Genomic DNA, 18,222 nt, shown 5'->3' on the forward strand with positions numbered 1-18,222 from the left:
TGGGAGAGCAACATATGAGGCAATCCTTGCGTTTTATAGTTTCTTGCCGAGCCTCTGAGTAGCTGTACAAATGTTTTACTGTGTGTCACACGGACACACCAGGGAATGCATTGAGCGATATTTATTGAAAACACGTAGTATTTACTTGTCTCTGTCAGTGCTATCATTTTAACCTACTGGGAACTAGAAGATAAATGTGGAGGTTAGAAAGAATTTTTTCATGCAAATTGTTAGGATATGAAGTGCTTCCCCATAATGGCTAGTGAAGGTGAGTTAATCACAATATTTCAGAGCAAATTAAACACTTGAAGGAGAAAAATTAAGGGGTATAGAGAAGTGGGATCAAAGTAGATCTCACTTGCTGTTTGTGGGATCTTGGCTGTGCACAAATTGATTCTCTCATTTGCCTATAAAACAACAGTTGCTACACTTAAAATGTAATTCATTGAATAAGAAGCACTTTGGGATGCCCTCAGGATATGATGAGGCACTGTCAGAAAGCTCTGATGTGGAGCTAGCAATGTCATAGGTACAATGGGAGAAAGACCACATTCTGTCCTGATATTTCCATGAATCTATATCATAGTTGGTTATATGCGAGTTGTTATGATCTGGAATTCACTACCTGAAAGGGTGGTAGGAGCAGATTTAATAGTAACTTTCAAAAAGGAATTGGATAAATACCATTGAAGCCTGGAAATTGACAACACTTCATTTAGTCAGCATCAAAATGAGAGCCTCAAGGTAAGAGGACGAAAGAGAACTTAACCGAGAAACAGCCATGGCTTCTATTTTATAAATCCCACAGCCCTGGCTTCACCTATAATTTAACTTTAAGGACATAACACAAAAAGAAAGAAAAGAAAGAACTTGCATTTATATAGCCTGGATTCAAATTCGGGTGCCAAAGATGAAAGAGCAGTGTGCTGGACTATTACATAATATTTACAGCACAGAAACAGAAAAAGGCCATTCGGCCCAATTGGTCTATGCCGGTGTTTATGCTCCACATGAACCTCCTCCCACTTTATTTCATCTCACCCTATCAGCATATCCTATTCTTTTCTCCCTCATGTACTTATCTGGCGTCCCCTTAAATGCATCTGCGCTATTCGCCTCAACTGCTCCATGTGAGTTCCACATTCTAACCACTCTCTGGGTAAAGAAGTTTCTCCTGAATTCCTTATTGGATTTATTAGTGACTATCTTATATTTATGGCCCCTAGTTTTGGACTCCTCCTAAGTGGAAACATCTTCTCTATGTCTACCCTATCGAACCCCATCATAATTTTAAAGACCTCTATCAGGTCACCCCCCCCCAGTCTTTTGTCTAGAGAAAAGAGCCCCAGCCTGTTCAGTCTTTCCTGATAATTATACAACCTAATGCTCCAGATGAGGCTTCATGTTTATCTTTACCCAAGATCTTGAAGTAGATTGCAGCTATTCAGTCACATAATGATTCTGGCCAGTAAATAACTATCACTATAATTTACAGTTCTATCACAATAGAAATACAACAAAATTACATCTTTATGGATTTTACAATCAATGACAAGTTGTGCAGGATTCAACTTGACATCTTTTTAAACAAAACTCAGTGGTGAAGTCGTCCCTTGTCTCTTATTACTCAATCCTTTTTGTGTAGTTACTATGAACTTGTCTGCTGTTCCTTTCTCTGTTGGCTGAAGTACTTTGTGACAGACCTGCTCTTCAAGTTTAATTGTTTTAATCAAGATATGAAATATCATTTGAATATAATATTTCAAAAAAGCACTGCATATGACAGCAGCCTTAAAAGAGAAGGTGATACTACATTTACCATAACTAGATTGTGGCTATAAATTTAAAACTTTCAATTTCACAAATAGCTGTCGAACTTAATTTGGACTTGGCTCAGGGAAAGTGAGAAGATGATGGTGAGCTGCCCTCTTGAACCGCTGCAGTCCGTGTGGTGAAGGGTCTCCCACGGTGCTGTTAGGTAGAGAATTCCAGGATTTTGACCCAGCGACGATGAAGCAACGGCGATATATGCCCAAGTCAGGATGGTGTGCGACTTGGAGGGGAACTTGCAGGTGGTGTTCCCATGCGCCTGCTGCCCTTGTCCTCCTAGGTGGTGGTGGCGGGTTTGGGAGGTGCTGTCTATCAATGTTCATTGACCTTTTTAAAATTTCTTTATTGTCAGATAAAAACATAACAATTAGAAAGGAGACTTTCCATTATCTACCTCAGTATGAATCCATTCGTGGTATGAACATCCAGTATGGCACAGAGGAAAGAAGTAAAGGGTTTGGATGTTTGGGAAAATCAGAGGGAACGACTAAGTCTTAATGGATTAATATGTGAATTCACCAGGCCACTACGACACTGCCGTCCTTGTACATTTTCCTTTCACTGCTTCAATAGCTGTAGTACACAGGACAGGAATGCCCTGCAGGTGATGGTTTTTAATCAAGTAATTTCACAGCCAGCTTAAGACCGTGGAAACTGAAAATAATCTTTAGCTGATCTGCAGGCATTAATTTGCAGTTCAATTTAAGTAATTTTATTCACTTGGTGACATTCACCTTGTCAGCGAGAGGACACGGTGTAATGACTCGCCTTATGCAGGTTTGAGGAAGTACAGGCTCGAGGGGCTGAATCGTCTCCTCCTGTTCCTATGTAACATGCTCATTTACCATGTTTAAAGAGGCAGGTTAGTCTCATTTGTCTTGGCAGTAATATTTATCAGCTACAAAAAAAATCTTGCAGTGTAATATGATGGTGCTGGCAAAGATCTTGAGAGAAGGGGCAGGACGTATAACCTTAGAAATTACAGACACAAAAGAAAGAACTTTCATTTATATAGTGCCTTTCACTACCTCAGGTCATCCCAAAATGCTTTACAGCCAATGAAGTTCTTTTGAAGTGTAGACAATGTTGTAATGTAGGAAATGTGGCAGCCAATTTGCGCACAGCAAGGTCCCACAAACAGCAATATGATAATGACCAGATAATCTGTTTTAGCGATGTTGGTTGAAGGATAAATATTAGCCAGGTCACTTTAAGCCTTTCACATGCTTCCAATGATTGTACCTCCATGTAGCAGTCTGTTACTGGTGGAAAAGGCAACTCGATGAAGACAGAAAGCATTTGGATTTTGAGCATGATGATTCCCATTTTTCTGGTCTTGACTAGCTTGTTTATTTGCATGCACCATACTTAATGTTCAATGCCTTTGCTCTCTCTTCAGAATCCCCTTACAGTTATCAGTGGAACTTAGTAAGCCATCCTGTGGACTTTGAGGGAGTAATGGAAGGCAAGGATTCTCAGATACTAAAGCTATCTCAGGTAAGGGGAGCAAACGGATGCAAATAAAACATGGGAAATGGGTAGCGGGTTGAACAAACTATGAAAGTGAAAGCTAGGTTCGCCTTTCAAATGGGACCTTTCAGGAAAGTTGGTCACCATGTGAGGCCGCTGCAATTTCCTGAAGTCCACGACGTAATGGGATCTGCCCCCACTTTTTATAACACGTATCAGTGACGAAATGTGCCAATTTTAAGAGTCAGCCATCCAGGCCTTTCAAAGCCCCTTCCCATGGGTCCTATTGTTTCAGATCCCTCCCTCTCCTGTTGCATGCAAACCTGTGGCAGAGAGAGACATGAGTGTTGAAAAATAGGGCCGTTTTAATGATATCCTACAATCTGTGATTTCAGCAATAGTGGTGGCAGTATAAGGGATTGTTGGCAGATATGTTGCCATTCAGTTGAATGTAAGAACAATACTTTTCTGTTCAACAGTCAAGTCTGGCTGGTTGGGGAGCTCTTTAAATGGTTCTGAAAAAAGATCAGTGCAGTATTGGTCCTATATGTTTGCCATGCAAGTTGTACTGACTTCTGACTCTCTTTAGTTCAGTCTTATTGAGACTTCTGCCGAATTACGACCATATCCTAGACAGTCCAGCAATGGCTGCCATATTAGGGAAACATTGCTGCTTTGCTGGTAGTAATGGTGGGGGGGGGGGGGGGTATTAGGAAATCCTGCTTTTCCTCAAGTAAGGTGATTAAATATCATATCTTGTGACTTTTTATTTATCAGCTCTCTCACTAATATTAGGAAAGATATGAATTTCAGCCGCATTATAGCAAGCACCTTTTTGATTGTGTAAAAAGTTGTCTATAACCACCCCCTTGACATTTGTTGAATGTGATTTGATTATTCAAGTCAATTGTATTTACTGAGACCAGTACTGTTTCCAAAATGAGAGTTCAAAACAGAAAGTATTGAATGGGAAAAGTCCCTTTCGCCTGTTAAAGACATTCCCACCACGTCGAATGCAATTAATTAGTCTGCTAACATGGATCTGTGTCCCTTTAAGGCCACAAAGCCTAATTGTTTTTAAACAAACACGAGCTTAGGCCAATCAGAGTTTAATTGTTGTTTTAATGAGGGAACTTTTCACATTAGAATGCTCTTGAGTTTCAAGTTGCAGCTCAGAAGCACCTAACATTTTAAAATGGTTTTGCATCAGTAACAAAGTATGACATCTGCAGAGTGATATCTTCCAGATGTGTTATTCTTATTTTTTTATTTATATATATATATTATAGATAGTGGTAGATATCTATCTATCTATAGATAGAGGTAGACATAGGTAGATAGTTATTGATGTAGACGGCTAGCTATAGATAGTTATTGATGTCGACGGTTAGCTATAGATAGTTATTGATGTAGACGGCTAGCTATAGATAGTTATTGATGTCGACGGCTAGCTTTGGATAGTTATTGATGTAGACGGCTAGCTTATAGATAGTTATTGATGTAGACGGCTAGCTTTGGATAGTTATTGATGTATACGGCTAGCTATAGATAGTTATTGATGTAGACGGCTAGCTATGGATAGTTATTGATGTAGACGGCTAGCTATGGATAGTTATTGATGTAGACGGCTAGCTTTGGATAGTTATTGATGTAGACGGCTAGCTTTGGATAGTTATTGATGCAGACGGCTAGCTTTGGATAGTTATTGATGTCGATGGCTAGCTTTGGATAGTTATTGATGTCGACGGCTAGCTATGGATAGTTATTGATGTCGACGGCTAGCTTTGGATAGTTATTGATGTCGACGGCTAGCTATAGATAGTTATTGATGTCGACGGCTAGCTATAGATAGTTATTGATGTAGACGGCTAGCTATGGATAGTTATTGATGTCGACGGCTAGCTATAGATAGTTATTGATGTCGACGGCTAGCTTTGGATAGTTATTGATGTCGACGGCTAGCTATAGATAGTTATTGATGTCGACGGCTAGCTATAGATAGTTATTGATGTCGACGGCTAGCTTTGGATAGTTATTGATGTAGACGGCTAGCTATGGATAGTTATTGATGTCGACGGCTAGCTATGGATAGTTATTGATGTCGACGGCTAGCTTTGGATAGTTATTGATGTCGACGGCTAGCTATAGATAGTTATTGATGTCGACGGCTAGCTATAGATAGTTATTGATGTAGACGGCTAGCTATAGATAGTTATTGATGTAGACGGCTAGCTTTGGATAGTTATTGATGTCGATGGCTAGCTTTGGATAGTTATTGATGTAGACGGCTAGCTATAGATAGTTATTGATGTAGACGGCTAGCTATGGATAGTTATTGATGTAGACGGCTAGCTATGGATAGTTATTGATGTAGACGGCTAGCTATGGATAGTTATTGATGTAGACGGCTAGCTATGGATAGTTATTGATGTAGACGGCTAGCTATGGATAGTTATTGATGTAGACGGCTAGCTATAGATAGTTATTGATGTCGACGGCTAGCTTTGGATAGTTATTGATGTAGACGGCTAGCTATAGATAGTTATTGATGTAGACGGCTAGCTATAGATAGTTATTGATGTCGACGGCTAGCTTTGGATAGTTATTGATGTAGACGGCTAGCTATAGATAGTTATCGATATCATGTATCCGTGCACTTCCCGTCTGTCATGTCACATTTATAGAGTCACAATTATCAGCCAATTCTAGGTAAGTTTCTTGCGGTTGATTTGCTAACACTTTTTCTCCAAAAATTTAATGAGAAGAAAGGCAGGCATTTAGAATGTACAGAATCACGCCCCTACCTATAGAAAATACCTTATTAACACTAGAGTCAGAGGAGCTGATTTTAATTGCTGCCGCCCAGTGACACCAAATTGAATAAGCCCTCATTCACAACTCAAATTCATTTCACATGGGAGCCTTATAGCCAGCAGCCAACAGAGACTTTTATCCCATTAATCTGGGCTGGATTTGAAAGGAAGCAAAAAGCCAGTGTCTAACCTGCTGACCCCCATAACTGTGTGTCTAGCAGGAATTATTTGCATGCAATTATAGTGCTTCGTAGAGTTGGCTAATCTTTATTCAGTAGAATAATTTCTGTTTGTACTGTTTTGTATACTGTTCTGATTCTTGACTATATGGGTAATAAAGTACTGACCAAAGACTGTTCGTTTACTGAAATTACTGTTGAAATAAAAGCCTGTAGCCACATTCTATTAATGTCCTCAAACAGATAAACACTGGCTGCCATAAATTGGAAAGGAGGACTAATTAAACCGGGTAAACTGTGGGTATTTTATTCTTTTCTCAGAGTGGTTAGAATGTGGAATGCGCTACCACATGGAGTGGTTGAGGCGAACAGCATAGATGCATTTAAGGGAAGCTAGATAAGTGCACGAGGGAGAAAGGAATAGAAGGATATGCTGAAAGGGTGAGATGAAGTTATGTGGGAGGAGGCTCGTGTGAAGCAGTTGGGCCGAATGGCCTGTTTCTGTGCTGTAAAATTCAATGTCATTCTATGTAATCCTGTTTTAACTTTCAGTTGTCAGATGGCCTGTACGTTTTCAGAGTCTGTGTGTCTGGAGATGGCGCTTACGGAGAAGGCTTTGTCAACGTGACCGTGAAGCCTGGTAATATTGACAACATTTAATTTAGTCAGCATTAAAATGAGGAAACGTTTCTGTCAGGTCCTCTCTTTTCAGTTTGAACTAATCACTCGTGGTTTCACAGAGCTGACAGAAACCATTACCTGGCCTTTCAATCTATGTCAAGAGAGTCGTAAGACAGAATATAAACATTCTTTAATCTCCTTCTACATAGAATTTTTAGGCACGCTTCAAATAATTTAATCAACCAGCACCGCCTCGTACTTGTATTTGCTGTGATCCTGTGCATATTATGGGAGTGTTGGTATCCATGTGAACAGTGCACTCATTAACATTTTTAATGATAATTTGAAATAAATTAGCTCGCAAACAACACAGGGCTATAGTTTACAGTTGAAATGCCGATCTGTTTGGCTCGTTACTTTTGCTGTTGCAAATAAAACAAGTCACGAAGCGCCTGCTTTACAGTTTAACTGTGGTGAGTAGGAAGGGCTAAGTTGTTTAACATTGTCAGCCCTGGACCGTGAATGCATTCTGTTTTACTAACATATTATCAGTAGGACAGTATGTTTTATAAGGAGGGTGTTTTTTTTCACACTGAAACTCTGTAAAGTTGGGGGGAAACCTAATAACTTTATAGATGATACCTGCTATTTCCACTTTTGTGAAGGTTCCTTACAGTTTTAACGTGAATGTTGTTTTGGTAATGGGATCATTCTGCCACCATTTATTTCCATTAGTTGCATCCATATATATAAAATGACCAACGTTTTATTTAAAATATTTAAGTTGTCATTTTGAAGCAGCCTCAGCATGATTCCATGATGCTCTTGGCAGTTTCAGTGTGGAAATGTGGCAGAAGTCTAATTAAAGGAAGAAAGAAGGACATGCATTTATATAAAGCTTTTCATGACCTCACGATGTCCCAAAAACAATGAAGTACTGTTGAAGTGTAGTCACTGTTGTAATGTAGGAGACACGCAGCAAGGTCCCGCAAACAGCAATGTGATAATGCCAGATCTTCTGTTTTAGTGAGGTTGGTTGAGGAATAAATATTGGCCAGAACTCCCCTGCACTACTTCTAAACAGTGCATTGGGATCTTTTACATCCACCTGAGAGCATAGACGAGGCCTCGGTTTAACGTCTCATTCGAAAGATGGCACCTCCGACAGTGCAGCACTCCCTCAGTACTGCACAGGAGCATCAGCCTAGACTTTGTACTCAAATTTCTGGATAGGGTTGGTTGCCAACTCTGGTTGGATATATTCCTGGAGGGTTCATCACATGACCTCCTCCCTTTAATCGCCCCACCATTGGTCGCCTGACATGTCCATCCTCACTGTGCGCCACCTTCCTCTGCCAATTGGAAAGCAAAACAGGCTCTTAATTGTCCGATTGGATCATTCTTGACTGTCAGTTAAACAGCTTTTTCATCCCTTCTGCAATAATTTTATAACTAATAAATGAAAGTGTTCAAAAAAATGAAACAAAGCTCTTTTTTTTAAATGTCCCTATGATTTTTCTCATGGGTTGCTCGTAGCAGTGCCCTGGAGATAAATCTTTAATTCCTGGAGATTCCAGGGGAATCCTGGAGGGATGGCAACCCTAACTCTGGAGTGGGCCATGAACCCACGACTTTTTGACTCAGAGGCGGGAGTTCTACTACTGAGCCACATCTGGAGTGGGCCATCAACCCACAACTTTTTGACTCAGAGGCAGGAATCCTACCACTGAGCCATATCTGACACCAAATCAAATATTAGTTTTAAGTCACTGTGGCATAGAGTTTGATAAATGCATTTGTGCATCAGTATACACGGGGCAAATAGGGCCACACTAACGCCAATTAAGTTTGCTGTTATAAATTTGTCCCACTGTGTCTTTTTTTCTCATTTATTTTAATATAAACAATGCTAACGATGTGAGACTCCTGCTGATGTGTTGTATGGCTTCCCCAAAGCTCCTCGTGTCAATCAACCTCCTGTCGCCATCGCCTCACCAAAGGTACAAGAAGTATCCCTGCCTACAACTTCAACATTTATCGACGGCAGTCGTAAGTAACACTACCATTGAAATAAATTATATATAATCATATATGTTGAGACATTCGTAGTTTAAATGGCCATTGTCCTCATGAAAAAGTGTCAGGTAACCTATTATCATTATGGCTACAGCGCACAAGCTATGTGTTTCAATGTGATATTATCTCATTGTACCACTCAAAGAAAGAAAGAACTTGCATTTATATAGCACCTTTCATGACCTCAGGACGTCCCAGAGCGCTTTACAGCCATTTAAGTATTTTCAAAGTGTAGTCATTGTTGTAATGCAGGGAAACGCGACAGCTAATTTGCGCACAGCAAGATCCCACAAACAGCAGAGAGATAATGACTGTTTTAGTGATGTTGGTTGAGGGATAAATATTGGCCAGGCCACTGGGAGAACTCCCCCGCTCTTCTTCGAAATAGTGCCATGGGATCTTTTACGAGCACCTGAGAGGGCAGCCGGGGCCTTGGTTTAACGTCTCATCCGAAAGACGGCACCTCTGACAGTGCAGCACTCCCTCAGTACTGCACTGGAGTGTCAGTGGGACTTGAACCCACAACCTCAGAGGTAAAAGTGCTACCATTGAGCCGCAGCTGACACAAATCACAAAAAATTTGTTGCTTTTTTTTTCACTTTTGTAATATGTAAGATTTTGTAATCCTTAAGCAACTGTATAACATAAGAAGGAAGATAATATTTGCCATTTTTTTGAATCTCTAAAAACGGATCCTTTGTGTGTGCAGTTGCATTAAATGATAGATATCACTACTCAAGCGTCAATCGACCACGAAACCTTTTGTACAAACTGTCAAATTCTTGGGCCATTTTTAGTCTGAGGTACCATGGTATCTTTTCTTGTGCTGCCTTCACAAGGTCGGTCATTAGGATTGATGCTGTGAACATCCTTTCCTTTAGAAAGTATGGATGATGACAGGATCATGAGCTACCGCTGGGAGGAGGTTAAGGGTCCCCTGCGAGAGCAGAAGGCATCGGCGAACACTGCCATCCTGCACTTGTCCAACCTAGTGACCGGTAACTACACGTTTAGGTAATGGGCCCGTTGATTGATGGGACTGCTCGTGTGTTCATTGTGTTTATTCTTTCCTACTTGTTTACTGATTTATTTTAATTCAAACTAAGTATCAAGGGAATCAAAATGATATTGTTATGAACAGCACAAGGCACTGGTGAAGTGTTTTGATAGAGTAGATGGAGAGAAAGTGTTCCCACTGGGAGGCGGGTCGGTAACCAAAGGACAGAGATGTAAGATAATTGGCAAAAGAACCAGAGGGGAGATGAGGAGAAATTGTTTTACGCAGAGAGTTGTTATGATCTAAAGTTCTAAATTGGGGAAAGGCCAATTTTACTACGCTGAGAAGTGATTTTGCAAAAGTGGACTGGAAACAGCTACTTGAAGGTAAATCAGTGTCAGAGCAGTGGGAGGCATTCAAGGGGGAGATTTAAGGGGTTCAGAGTAAACATTTTCCCAAGGAGAAAGGGTGGGACTGTCAAATCTAGAGCCCCCTGGAAACAAGGAGCATAAAGGGTAAGATAAGGCAAAAAAGGGAACAAGAACTCAAAACTGCAGAAAGCAAAGAGGAGTATAGAAAGTGCAGGGGTGAAATTAGAAAGGAAATTAGGAAAGCAAAGAGAGGGCATGAAAAAATATTGGCAAGTAAAATTAAGGAAAACTCCAAAATGTTTTAAAAGTACATAAAGAGCAAGAGGATAACTAAGGAAAGAGTAGGGCCTATTAGAGACCAAAAAGGTAACCTGTGTGTGGAGAGAAAGATGTAGGTATGGTTCTTAATGAATACTTTGCATCTGTCTTCACAAAAGAAAGGGACAATGCAGAGATTGTAGTTAAGGAGGAGAAGTGTAAAATATTGGATGGGATAAACATAGTGAGAGAGGAAGTATTAAGGTGATTAGCATCTTTGAAAGGTAGATAAATCGCCAGGCCCGGATGAAATGTATCCCAGGCTGCTAAGAGAAGCAAGGGAGGAAATAGCGGAGGCTCTGACCATAATTTTCCAATCCTCCCTGGCTACAGGCGTGGTGCTGGAGGATTGGAGGACTGCTAATATTGTACCGTTGTTTAAAAAGGGAGAAAGAGATAGACTGAGTAATTATAGGCCAGTCAGTCTAACCTCGATGGTGGGCAAGTTATTGGAATTGATTCTGAGGGACAGCATAAATCGTCATTTAGAAAGGCATGGGTGACTCGAGGACAGTCAGCATGGATTTGTTAAGGGAAGAGGTTGTGCCTGACTAACCTGTTTGAATTTTTTGAGGAGGTAACAAGGAGGGTCGATGAGGGTGACACATTTGATTTAGTGTACGTGGATTTTAGCAAGGCTTTTGACAAGGTCCCACATGGCAGACTGGTCAAAAAAGTAAAGGCCCATGGGATCCAAGGGAAAGTGGCAAGTTGGATTCAAAATTGGCTCGGTGGCAGGAAGCAAATGGTAATGGTTGACGGGTGCTTTTGCGACTGGAAGGCTGTTTCCAGTGGGGTCCCGCAAGGCTCAGAACTAGGTCCCTTGCTTTTTGCGGTATATATATTAATGATCTGGACTTGAATGTGATCAAGAAGTTTGCAGATGATACAAAAATTGGCTATGTGGTGATAGTGAGGGGGAAAGCTGTAGACTGCAGTAAGATATCAATGGACTGGTCAGGTGGGCAGAAAAGTGGCAAATGGAATTCAATCCAGAGAAGTGTGAGGTAATGAATTTGGGGAGGGCAAACAAGGCAAGGGAGTACACAATAAATGGGAGGATACTGAGAGGTGTAGAGGAACAAAGGGACCTTGGAGTGCATGTCCACAGAGCCCTGAAGGTAGCAGGACAGGTAGATAAGGTGGTTCAAAAGGCATACAGGATACTTTCCTTTATTAGCCGAGGCATAAAATACAAGAGCAGGGAGGTTATGCTAGAACTGTATGAAACATTGGTTAGGCCAAAGCTTGAGTATTGCGTACAGTTCTGGTCACCACATTACAGGAAAGATGTGATTGCACTAGAGGCGGTACAGAGGAGATTTACGAGGATGTTGCCAGGGTTGGAGAATTTTAGCTGTGAGAAAAGATTGGATAGGCTGGGGTTGTTTTCTCTGGAACAAAAGAGGCTGAGGGGAAATTTAATTGAGGTATATAAAATTATGATGGGACTAGATAGAGTGGATAGGGAGGACCTATTTCCCTTAGCAGAGGGGTCAATGACCAGGGGGGATAGAATTAAAGTAATTGGTAGAAGGATTAGAGGGGAGCTGAGGAGAAAATTTTTTCACCCAGAGGTTGGTGGGGGTCTGGAACTCACTGCTTGAAAGGGTGGTAGAGGCAGAAACCCTCAACTCATTTAAAAAGCATTTGGATATGCACTTGAAGTGCCGTAACCCACAGGGCGACGGACCAAGTGCTAGAAATTGGGATTAAGCTGGATAGCTCTTTTTCGGCCGGCACAGACACGATGGGCCGAATGGCCTCCTTCTGTGCCGTAACTTTCTATGATTCAATGGTCTGGAATGCACTGCCTGAAAGGATGATGGAAGCAGATTCAATCGTAACTTTCAAAAGGCTCACCACCACCTTCTCGAGGGCAATTAGGGATGGGCAATAAATGCCGGCCTTGCCAGCGACGCCCACATCCCGTGAACGAATAAAAAAATATATATAATTGAAATGGAAACAAATTACAGGGCTATGGGGAAAGAGCAGGGGAGTGGGACTAATTGGATAGCTCTTTCAAAGAGCCGGCATAGGCATGGTGGGCCGAATGGTCTCCTCCTGTGCTCTTTGATTCTCTGGTGTGTGTGATTAACGTGCAGAGAAATCTATTTGATCAGGTTCACAACAGAATCATCAGCCATCAAGGCACACGATGAATTGCTATATCCTTTGGCACTGCCCAGAATGAAGCACATCCTATATTATCTTTTTCACGTATCTATTTCATGTGGAAATCCGTGCCCTGCTTCTATTACTGATGTGTCTCCTGTAATAGGTGCTCCTTAAGACAGTACATTTAAGCTCCAAAGTGAGAGGAGCTGCTCCCAGTGGGAATGCAGATTGGAGGATCAGATGTAAAAGTCAGTGCACCCAATCGACTGCACTCCTCATTTTGTAACATTAATTTTGTGAATATAAAATCCCGCAGGGCCCACTAACTTCCACCCTAAGTCTTGATATACACTCCCAGTGCATGAAACTCTGCATTAGGAGCAGAAATGCATGAAATCTCCCCTTTTAATATGGAGTGGATGCAAGTTTTTATTTCAATACTGTTGGCCAGGACACTGGGAGAACTCCCTGCTCTTCCTCGAATAGTGTCAAAGGATCTTTTGCAGGTAAACGGGGCACCGGTTTAAAGTCTCGTCTGACCTCCGACAATGTAGCACTTCCTCGGTCCTGCACTGAAGATTCAGGCTACACTGTATGCTCAAGTCCTGAATTGGGGCTCGAACCCACAAACCTCTGACTTTGAAGCAAGCATTGCTACTAGCTGAGCCGGGCAATTTGGTGGCACATTGACTGCTTGGAAAATGTACCTGTGTGGATATCACATGAGGACAGGATTAGGCTCAGCTGTTGATGTCCTCAACACTCACTGTCTAGGCTCACACATGGAGAACGACCATCTTAGCATGATACAGGAATGTAACTGGTGCCTAAGGACCTGTAACGCAGAACAAGGCACCATCTTCAGGAGAGGGGGGGAAAAGATTGAATGGAATGAAAAAAGGAAAAAGGAGTATTGTCGATAGGACGCTCCTTGTTATGTGTAAAATACCAGTGATTAATGGCTGTGTTTGGAGAGAATGTCTAAACATATCTTATTATGGACCAATAACCAATAGTCAGTGTGAGGTGTAACCTCTGCTAAACTTGTTTTGTAGACTCACCGTACTTGACTCGGATGGGGTTGAGAACTCAACAACCGCTACAGTGATTGTCAGCAGACCCGTGGATTATCCACCCGTAGCAAACGCTGGCCCGAATCAGGTGATAACCCTGCCCCGTAACAGTGTCACTCTGAATGGAAACCAGAGCAGCGACGATTACCAGATTGTAAACTACGAGTGGTCGCTCAGTCCTAACAGCGAGGGCAAGGTGGTTGCAATGCAGGTCAGTCCAACCAGCGCTCCTGCAAACTGCTTTGCACATTGTGCCAGGAACATGGGCGATCATATCTAATAATGTACATCTGAAGGGAGAATTTTGCATGAATTGAAAACAGATTGAAGAACCATTTAAGGGTAGGGAAAGCAAAGCTGCTTTGTATCCCATATTTTCTAAAAGGAAAAGACATGGTCATTCTAACCACGACACAATGTAGTATGTAGAGTGAATGGGGTAGATTTTGACTTTGCATGACAATGTAAACCGGGTGATAGCGAATCAGCAGCCCGTTTTACATCTCTCCTGATTTTTATTTGCATTGACCAATTTCGGGGCGTGCTCCCTCACACCCAATCCGTTTCCGAAGTGTGCCTGCTGTCAAATTGGAAGCAGACGACTCCCTAGTGTCCAGGACACCCGCCTGAAATCGGTATTAGGCACATGAATATGCAAATCAGGGTCCTAACGCCTGTGTTAGGCCCCCGCTTGAAATTAATCATAAACTGGGCAGAGCATGGTACCACGCACGTTCCTCTCAGTTTTTCTGGGTCTACAGCGGTCTAACCAGCGGTCATTAATCTGGAGCCAGGAGGAGCAGGATTGCGCCTCATGAATCCACAACAATACCATGGGTCGCTGCCGGCTGGGATCGCCCTGTCTGGTTTGCCGCCCCCTGCCCCCTGCCCAAAACTGCACCCAATACTCCAATTGTGATCTAACTAATGTGTACAAATTGATCATTGCTTTTTTTCCTCTGGTGCTCTATGCCTTTATTTTTAACTTTCATTTAGCAGGCTGGAATTCAGAGTAGCTTTACTCACATCTTATTAGCCTGTGGTTGTAAATTGCAATTGTTTTATTCAGGGCGTGCGGACACGTCTCCTCCAGTTGTCTGCGATGCAGGAAGGGGATTACACATTCCAGTTGACTGTCACAGACTCTGCTGGTCAACAGTCCTCGACTGAGGTCACAGTCATTGTACAGCCTGGTGAGTGCCCAATGAAGAGATAGCTGTATCTAGGTTGGGCAGTGCTGCTTTACCTCAGAAATCTATAACCTCATTTGTTGAGATATCAGCCTATGATATTGGAAATTTTTTTTTTGTTGACTCCTTGGACCTTTAGGAATCCTGCCACACAGTTGTCCTAAAGTGCTGCCTCCAATTGACTATGGGGCAGGAGACGAAACTACTTACTTTAGGGAACAATTTATCTGTCACTTGCTTTATGCATCTATTAATAGGTTAGATGGCAGCTTTGAATGATCCCATAGAATAAATATCAAGGGCGGTTGTGATTGTTACAGTCATTGTAAAGTATTCTACGGACACATAAATAACAAAAGAATAATCAGAATATGGATAAGACCACTAAGGGATTCACAAGATAAACTTACAGGTGATGACAACGAAATGGCAGAAATATTGAATAGTTACTTTGCCTCAGTATTTACCAAGGAGATTAATAGGACAGACATGACATTAGAAGACGGGATCAAAAAAGATATAATGACAATTAAGATAGAAAGGGGGGAGATAATTGATAAACTAATCAAACTTAGAGAAGATAAAACCTGTAGTCCGGATGGATTGCATCTGTGAATATTAAAAGAAGTTAGGAAAGAGATAGCAGAGGCACTGTTACATATATATAAAAATTCATTAGAAAAGGGAATAGTGCCAGAGGACTAGCAGACAGCTAATGTTGTTCCTATATTTAAAAAGGGAGATAGAACAAATCCAGGGAAATATAGACCAGTTAGCTTAATGTCGGTGGTAGGAAAGATAATGGAATCCTTACTCAACGATGTAATAGAAAAACATCTGGAAAACTAAAATATAATAGAGTAGTTAGCATGGATTTCAAGAGGGAAAGCCAAGCTTGACCAACCTTATTGAATTCTTTGAAGAAGTAACAAAAAGAGTAGACAAGGATAATGCATTAGATGTAATATATTTGGATTTTAGGAAGGCCTTTGATAAGGTACCACATAGTAGACTTATGACTAAGGTCAGAGCATGTGGAGTCAGGGGACAAGTAGCAGAGTGGATAGCAAGCTGGCTACAAAACAGAGAGTAGGATTAAAGGTAGCTACTCAGACTGGCAAAACGTGGGAAGTTGTGTTCCACAAGGATTGGTGCTGGATCCATTGTTGTTCACCATTTACATAAACGATTTGGACTCGGGAATCAAGTACAATTTCAAAATCTGCGGATGACACCAAATTGGGAGGTATAACTAATACTGAGGAAGACTGTGACAAAGACTTTAATAAACTTGCAGAATGGGCATGTCATTGGCAAATGAATTTCAATGTAGATAAGTGTGAGGTGGTGCATTTTGGTAGGAAGAATAAGGAGGCCAAATACTGCTTGGATAATAAGAGTCTAAATGGGATAGAGGAGCAAAGGGACCTAGGGGTACAGATACACAAATCACTGAAAGTAGCGACCCAGGTTAATAAGGCCATAAAAAAGCAAACAAAGCACTGGGGTTAATTTCTAGAGGGATGGAATTGAAAAGTAGAGAAGTTATGGTAAATAGGCTGGAGCTCTTTTCTCTAGAAAAGAGAAGGCTGTGGGGTGCCCTGATAGAGGTCTTTAAGATTATGAATGCGTTTGATAGGGTAGACGTCGAGAAGTTGTTTCCACTTGTGGGGGAAACCAGAACTCGGGGCCATAAATACAATATAATCACTGATAAATCCAACAGGGAATTCAGGAGAAGCTTCTTTACCCAGAGAGTGGTGAGAATGTGGAACTCACTACCACATGGAGTAGTTAAGATGAAGATAAACTGTCACAGCTAGATAAACACGTGAGGGAGAAAGGAAAAGCAGGATATGCTGAAAGAGTTAGGGGTGGGAGGAGGCTTGTGTGGAGCATAAACACCGATTTTGACCAGTTATGGCCTGTTTCTCTGCTGTACGTTCTATGTAATTCTGTGTTTAAAAAAAATCAACGTTCAGGTCGTGGCAAGTCATTGGTGCAAAGTTTTAATTTTGCGAGTAGACATTTTGTACCGAATTCTCCTCAATGTTCCACTCTAGTGATAATTGGAGTGTTACTTCATTTTTGACTAGGGTCAGTGACACCTGTCCACACGGTTTTCCGGCTTGGCGGGCGGGCATGTGTACATAGGAACCCTTGTGTATCATGGTTTTGTATCTGGTCCTATGGACAGTGTCATCCTTTCAACTTGAGTAAGCATAGTGAAGGTGAGAGGTTCCTACAAGGGTGCAAATGGAGAAAGGAAGGGCACCGGAAGCATGATCGTTTTATGCCAGTTTGAGTCTCTGATCGATGAGGAAATCAGACATCGCTTAGAAGCTGTCGTTGTATAATTACATATACACATGGACACGTGACACTGACCCTTAGTCAGAAATGAAGTAGAGCTCAAATGACTTTGTCCCTATTCATGGCAGTGGACTGGAACTTCAGGGAGAGCTCGGTACAAGATGTCTGCTTCCAGAATGTCTTTGACCAGCAGTTGTAAATTATAAACCGATCAAAAAGAGAGGACTCTGAAACACTGGTAACTGTACAGATACATCTCTTTATAATAATTATGTCAATGGATCAATTTAAATACTTTTCTTTAATAAGCATTAGTACCAAAGAACAAAACAAAATCTGGTGATTGCTCTTGGGAATGTGCTGGAACCTTAATTGTGGGGCTCCAGCCACCCATACAGAATTTTAAAATGTCATGGTTGCCCCATTAGAAAATAAAACACTTTTTCTTGTTCTCTCACTAAGTTGGATTATGACAGCTTCCTGCTTGGTATTACAAATTGAAGCTACTTATAGAAACTAATTAGATCTTTCAGGCGTAACACTGTTATGCAAGTCAAAACATATTCATTTCCTTTATATTGGACATTAAATCCCACTTAATTCTCTCGTGTCTTCTGGTATGCTAAGTAATTGAGTCTACCCAAGGTCACAGGTCAATGTAAAATGCAAGGATATGACCCACTTCTATTGTTTAAAACCCTCCCCTAGCTCTCTCATAAATTCACTCTCAAACTCCCAACTTCCTCTTTTGTGTCCATCCACTCACCATGACACCCCTGGTGACCTGCTAAACTGTTCCCTTGATTCTGTCTTTGTTCCAGCAAATCAATTACCAACTCCCACTCATGCT

General features: G+C 41.4%; 1 protein-coding gene across 1 annotated transcript in view; it reads left to right on the forward strand.

Annotated features, from left to right (window-relative positions):
• Positions 1-18,222, forward strand: part of LOC137335943 (dyslexia-associated protein KIAA0319-like) — a gene marked incomplete at its 5' end in the record, with an annotated part of 88,573 nt that overhangs the window by 26,854 nt on the left and 43,497 nt on the right. Inside the window, 6 exons of the mRNA XM_068001456.1 lie at positions 3,230-3,327; positions 6,845-6,932; positions 8,870-8,962; positions 9,871-10,003; positions 13,852-14,080; positions 14,939-15,062. Of these exons, the coding sequence (XP_067857557.1) occupies positions 3,230-3,327; positions 6,845-6,932; positions 8,870-8,962; positions 9,871-10,003; positions 13,852-14,080; positions 14,939-15,062 (765 nt within the window). The remainder of the gene's footprint in view (positions 1-3,229; positions 3,328-6,844; positions 6,933-8,869; positions 8,963-9,870; positions 10,004-13,851; positions 14,081-14,938; positions 15,063-18,222) is intronic.

The sequence above is a fragment of the Heptranchias perlo genome, chromosome 2 (assembly GCF_035084215.1).
Source record: "Heptranchias perlo isolate sHepPer1 chromosome 2, sHepPer1.hap1, whole genome shotgun sequence".
Lineage (NCBI taxonomy): Eukaryota > Metazoa > Chordata > Chondrichthyes > Hexanchiformes > Hexanchidae > Heptranchias > Heptranchias perlo.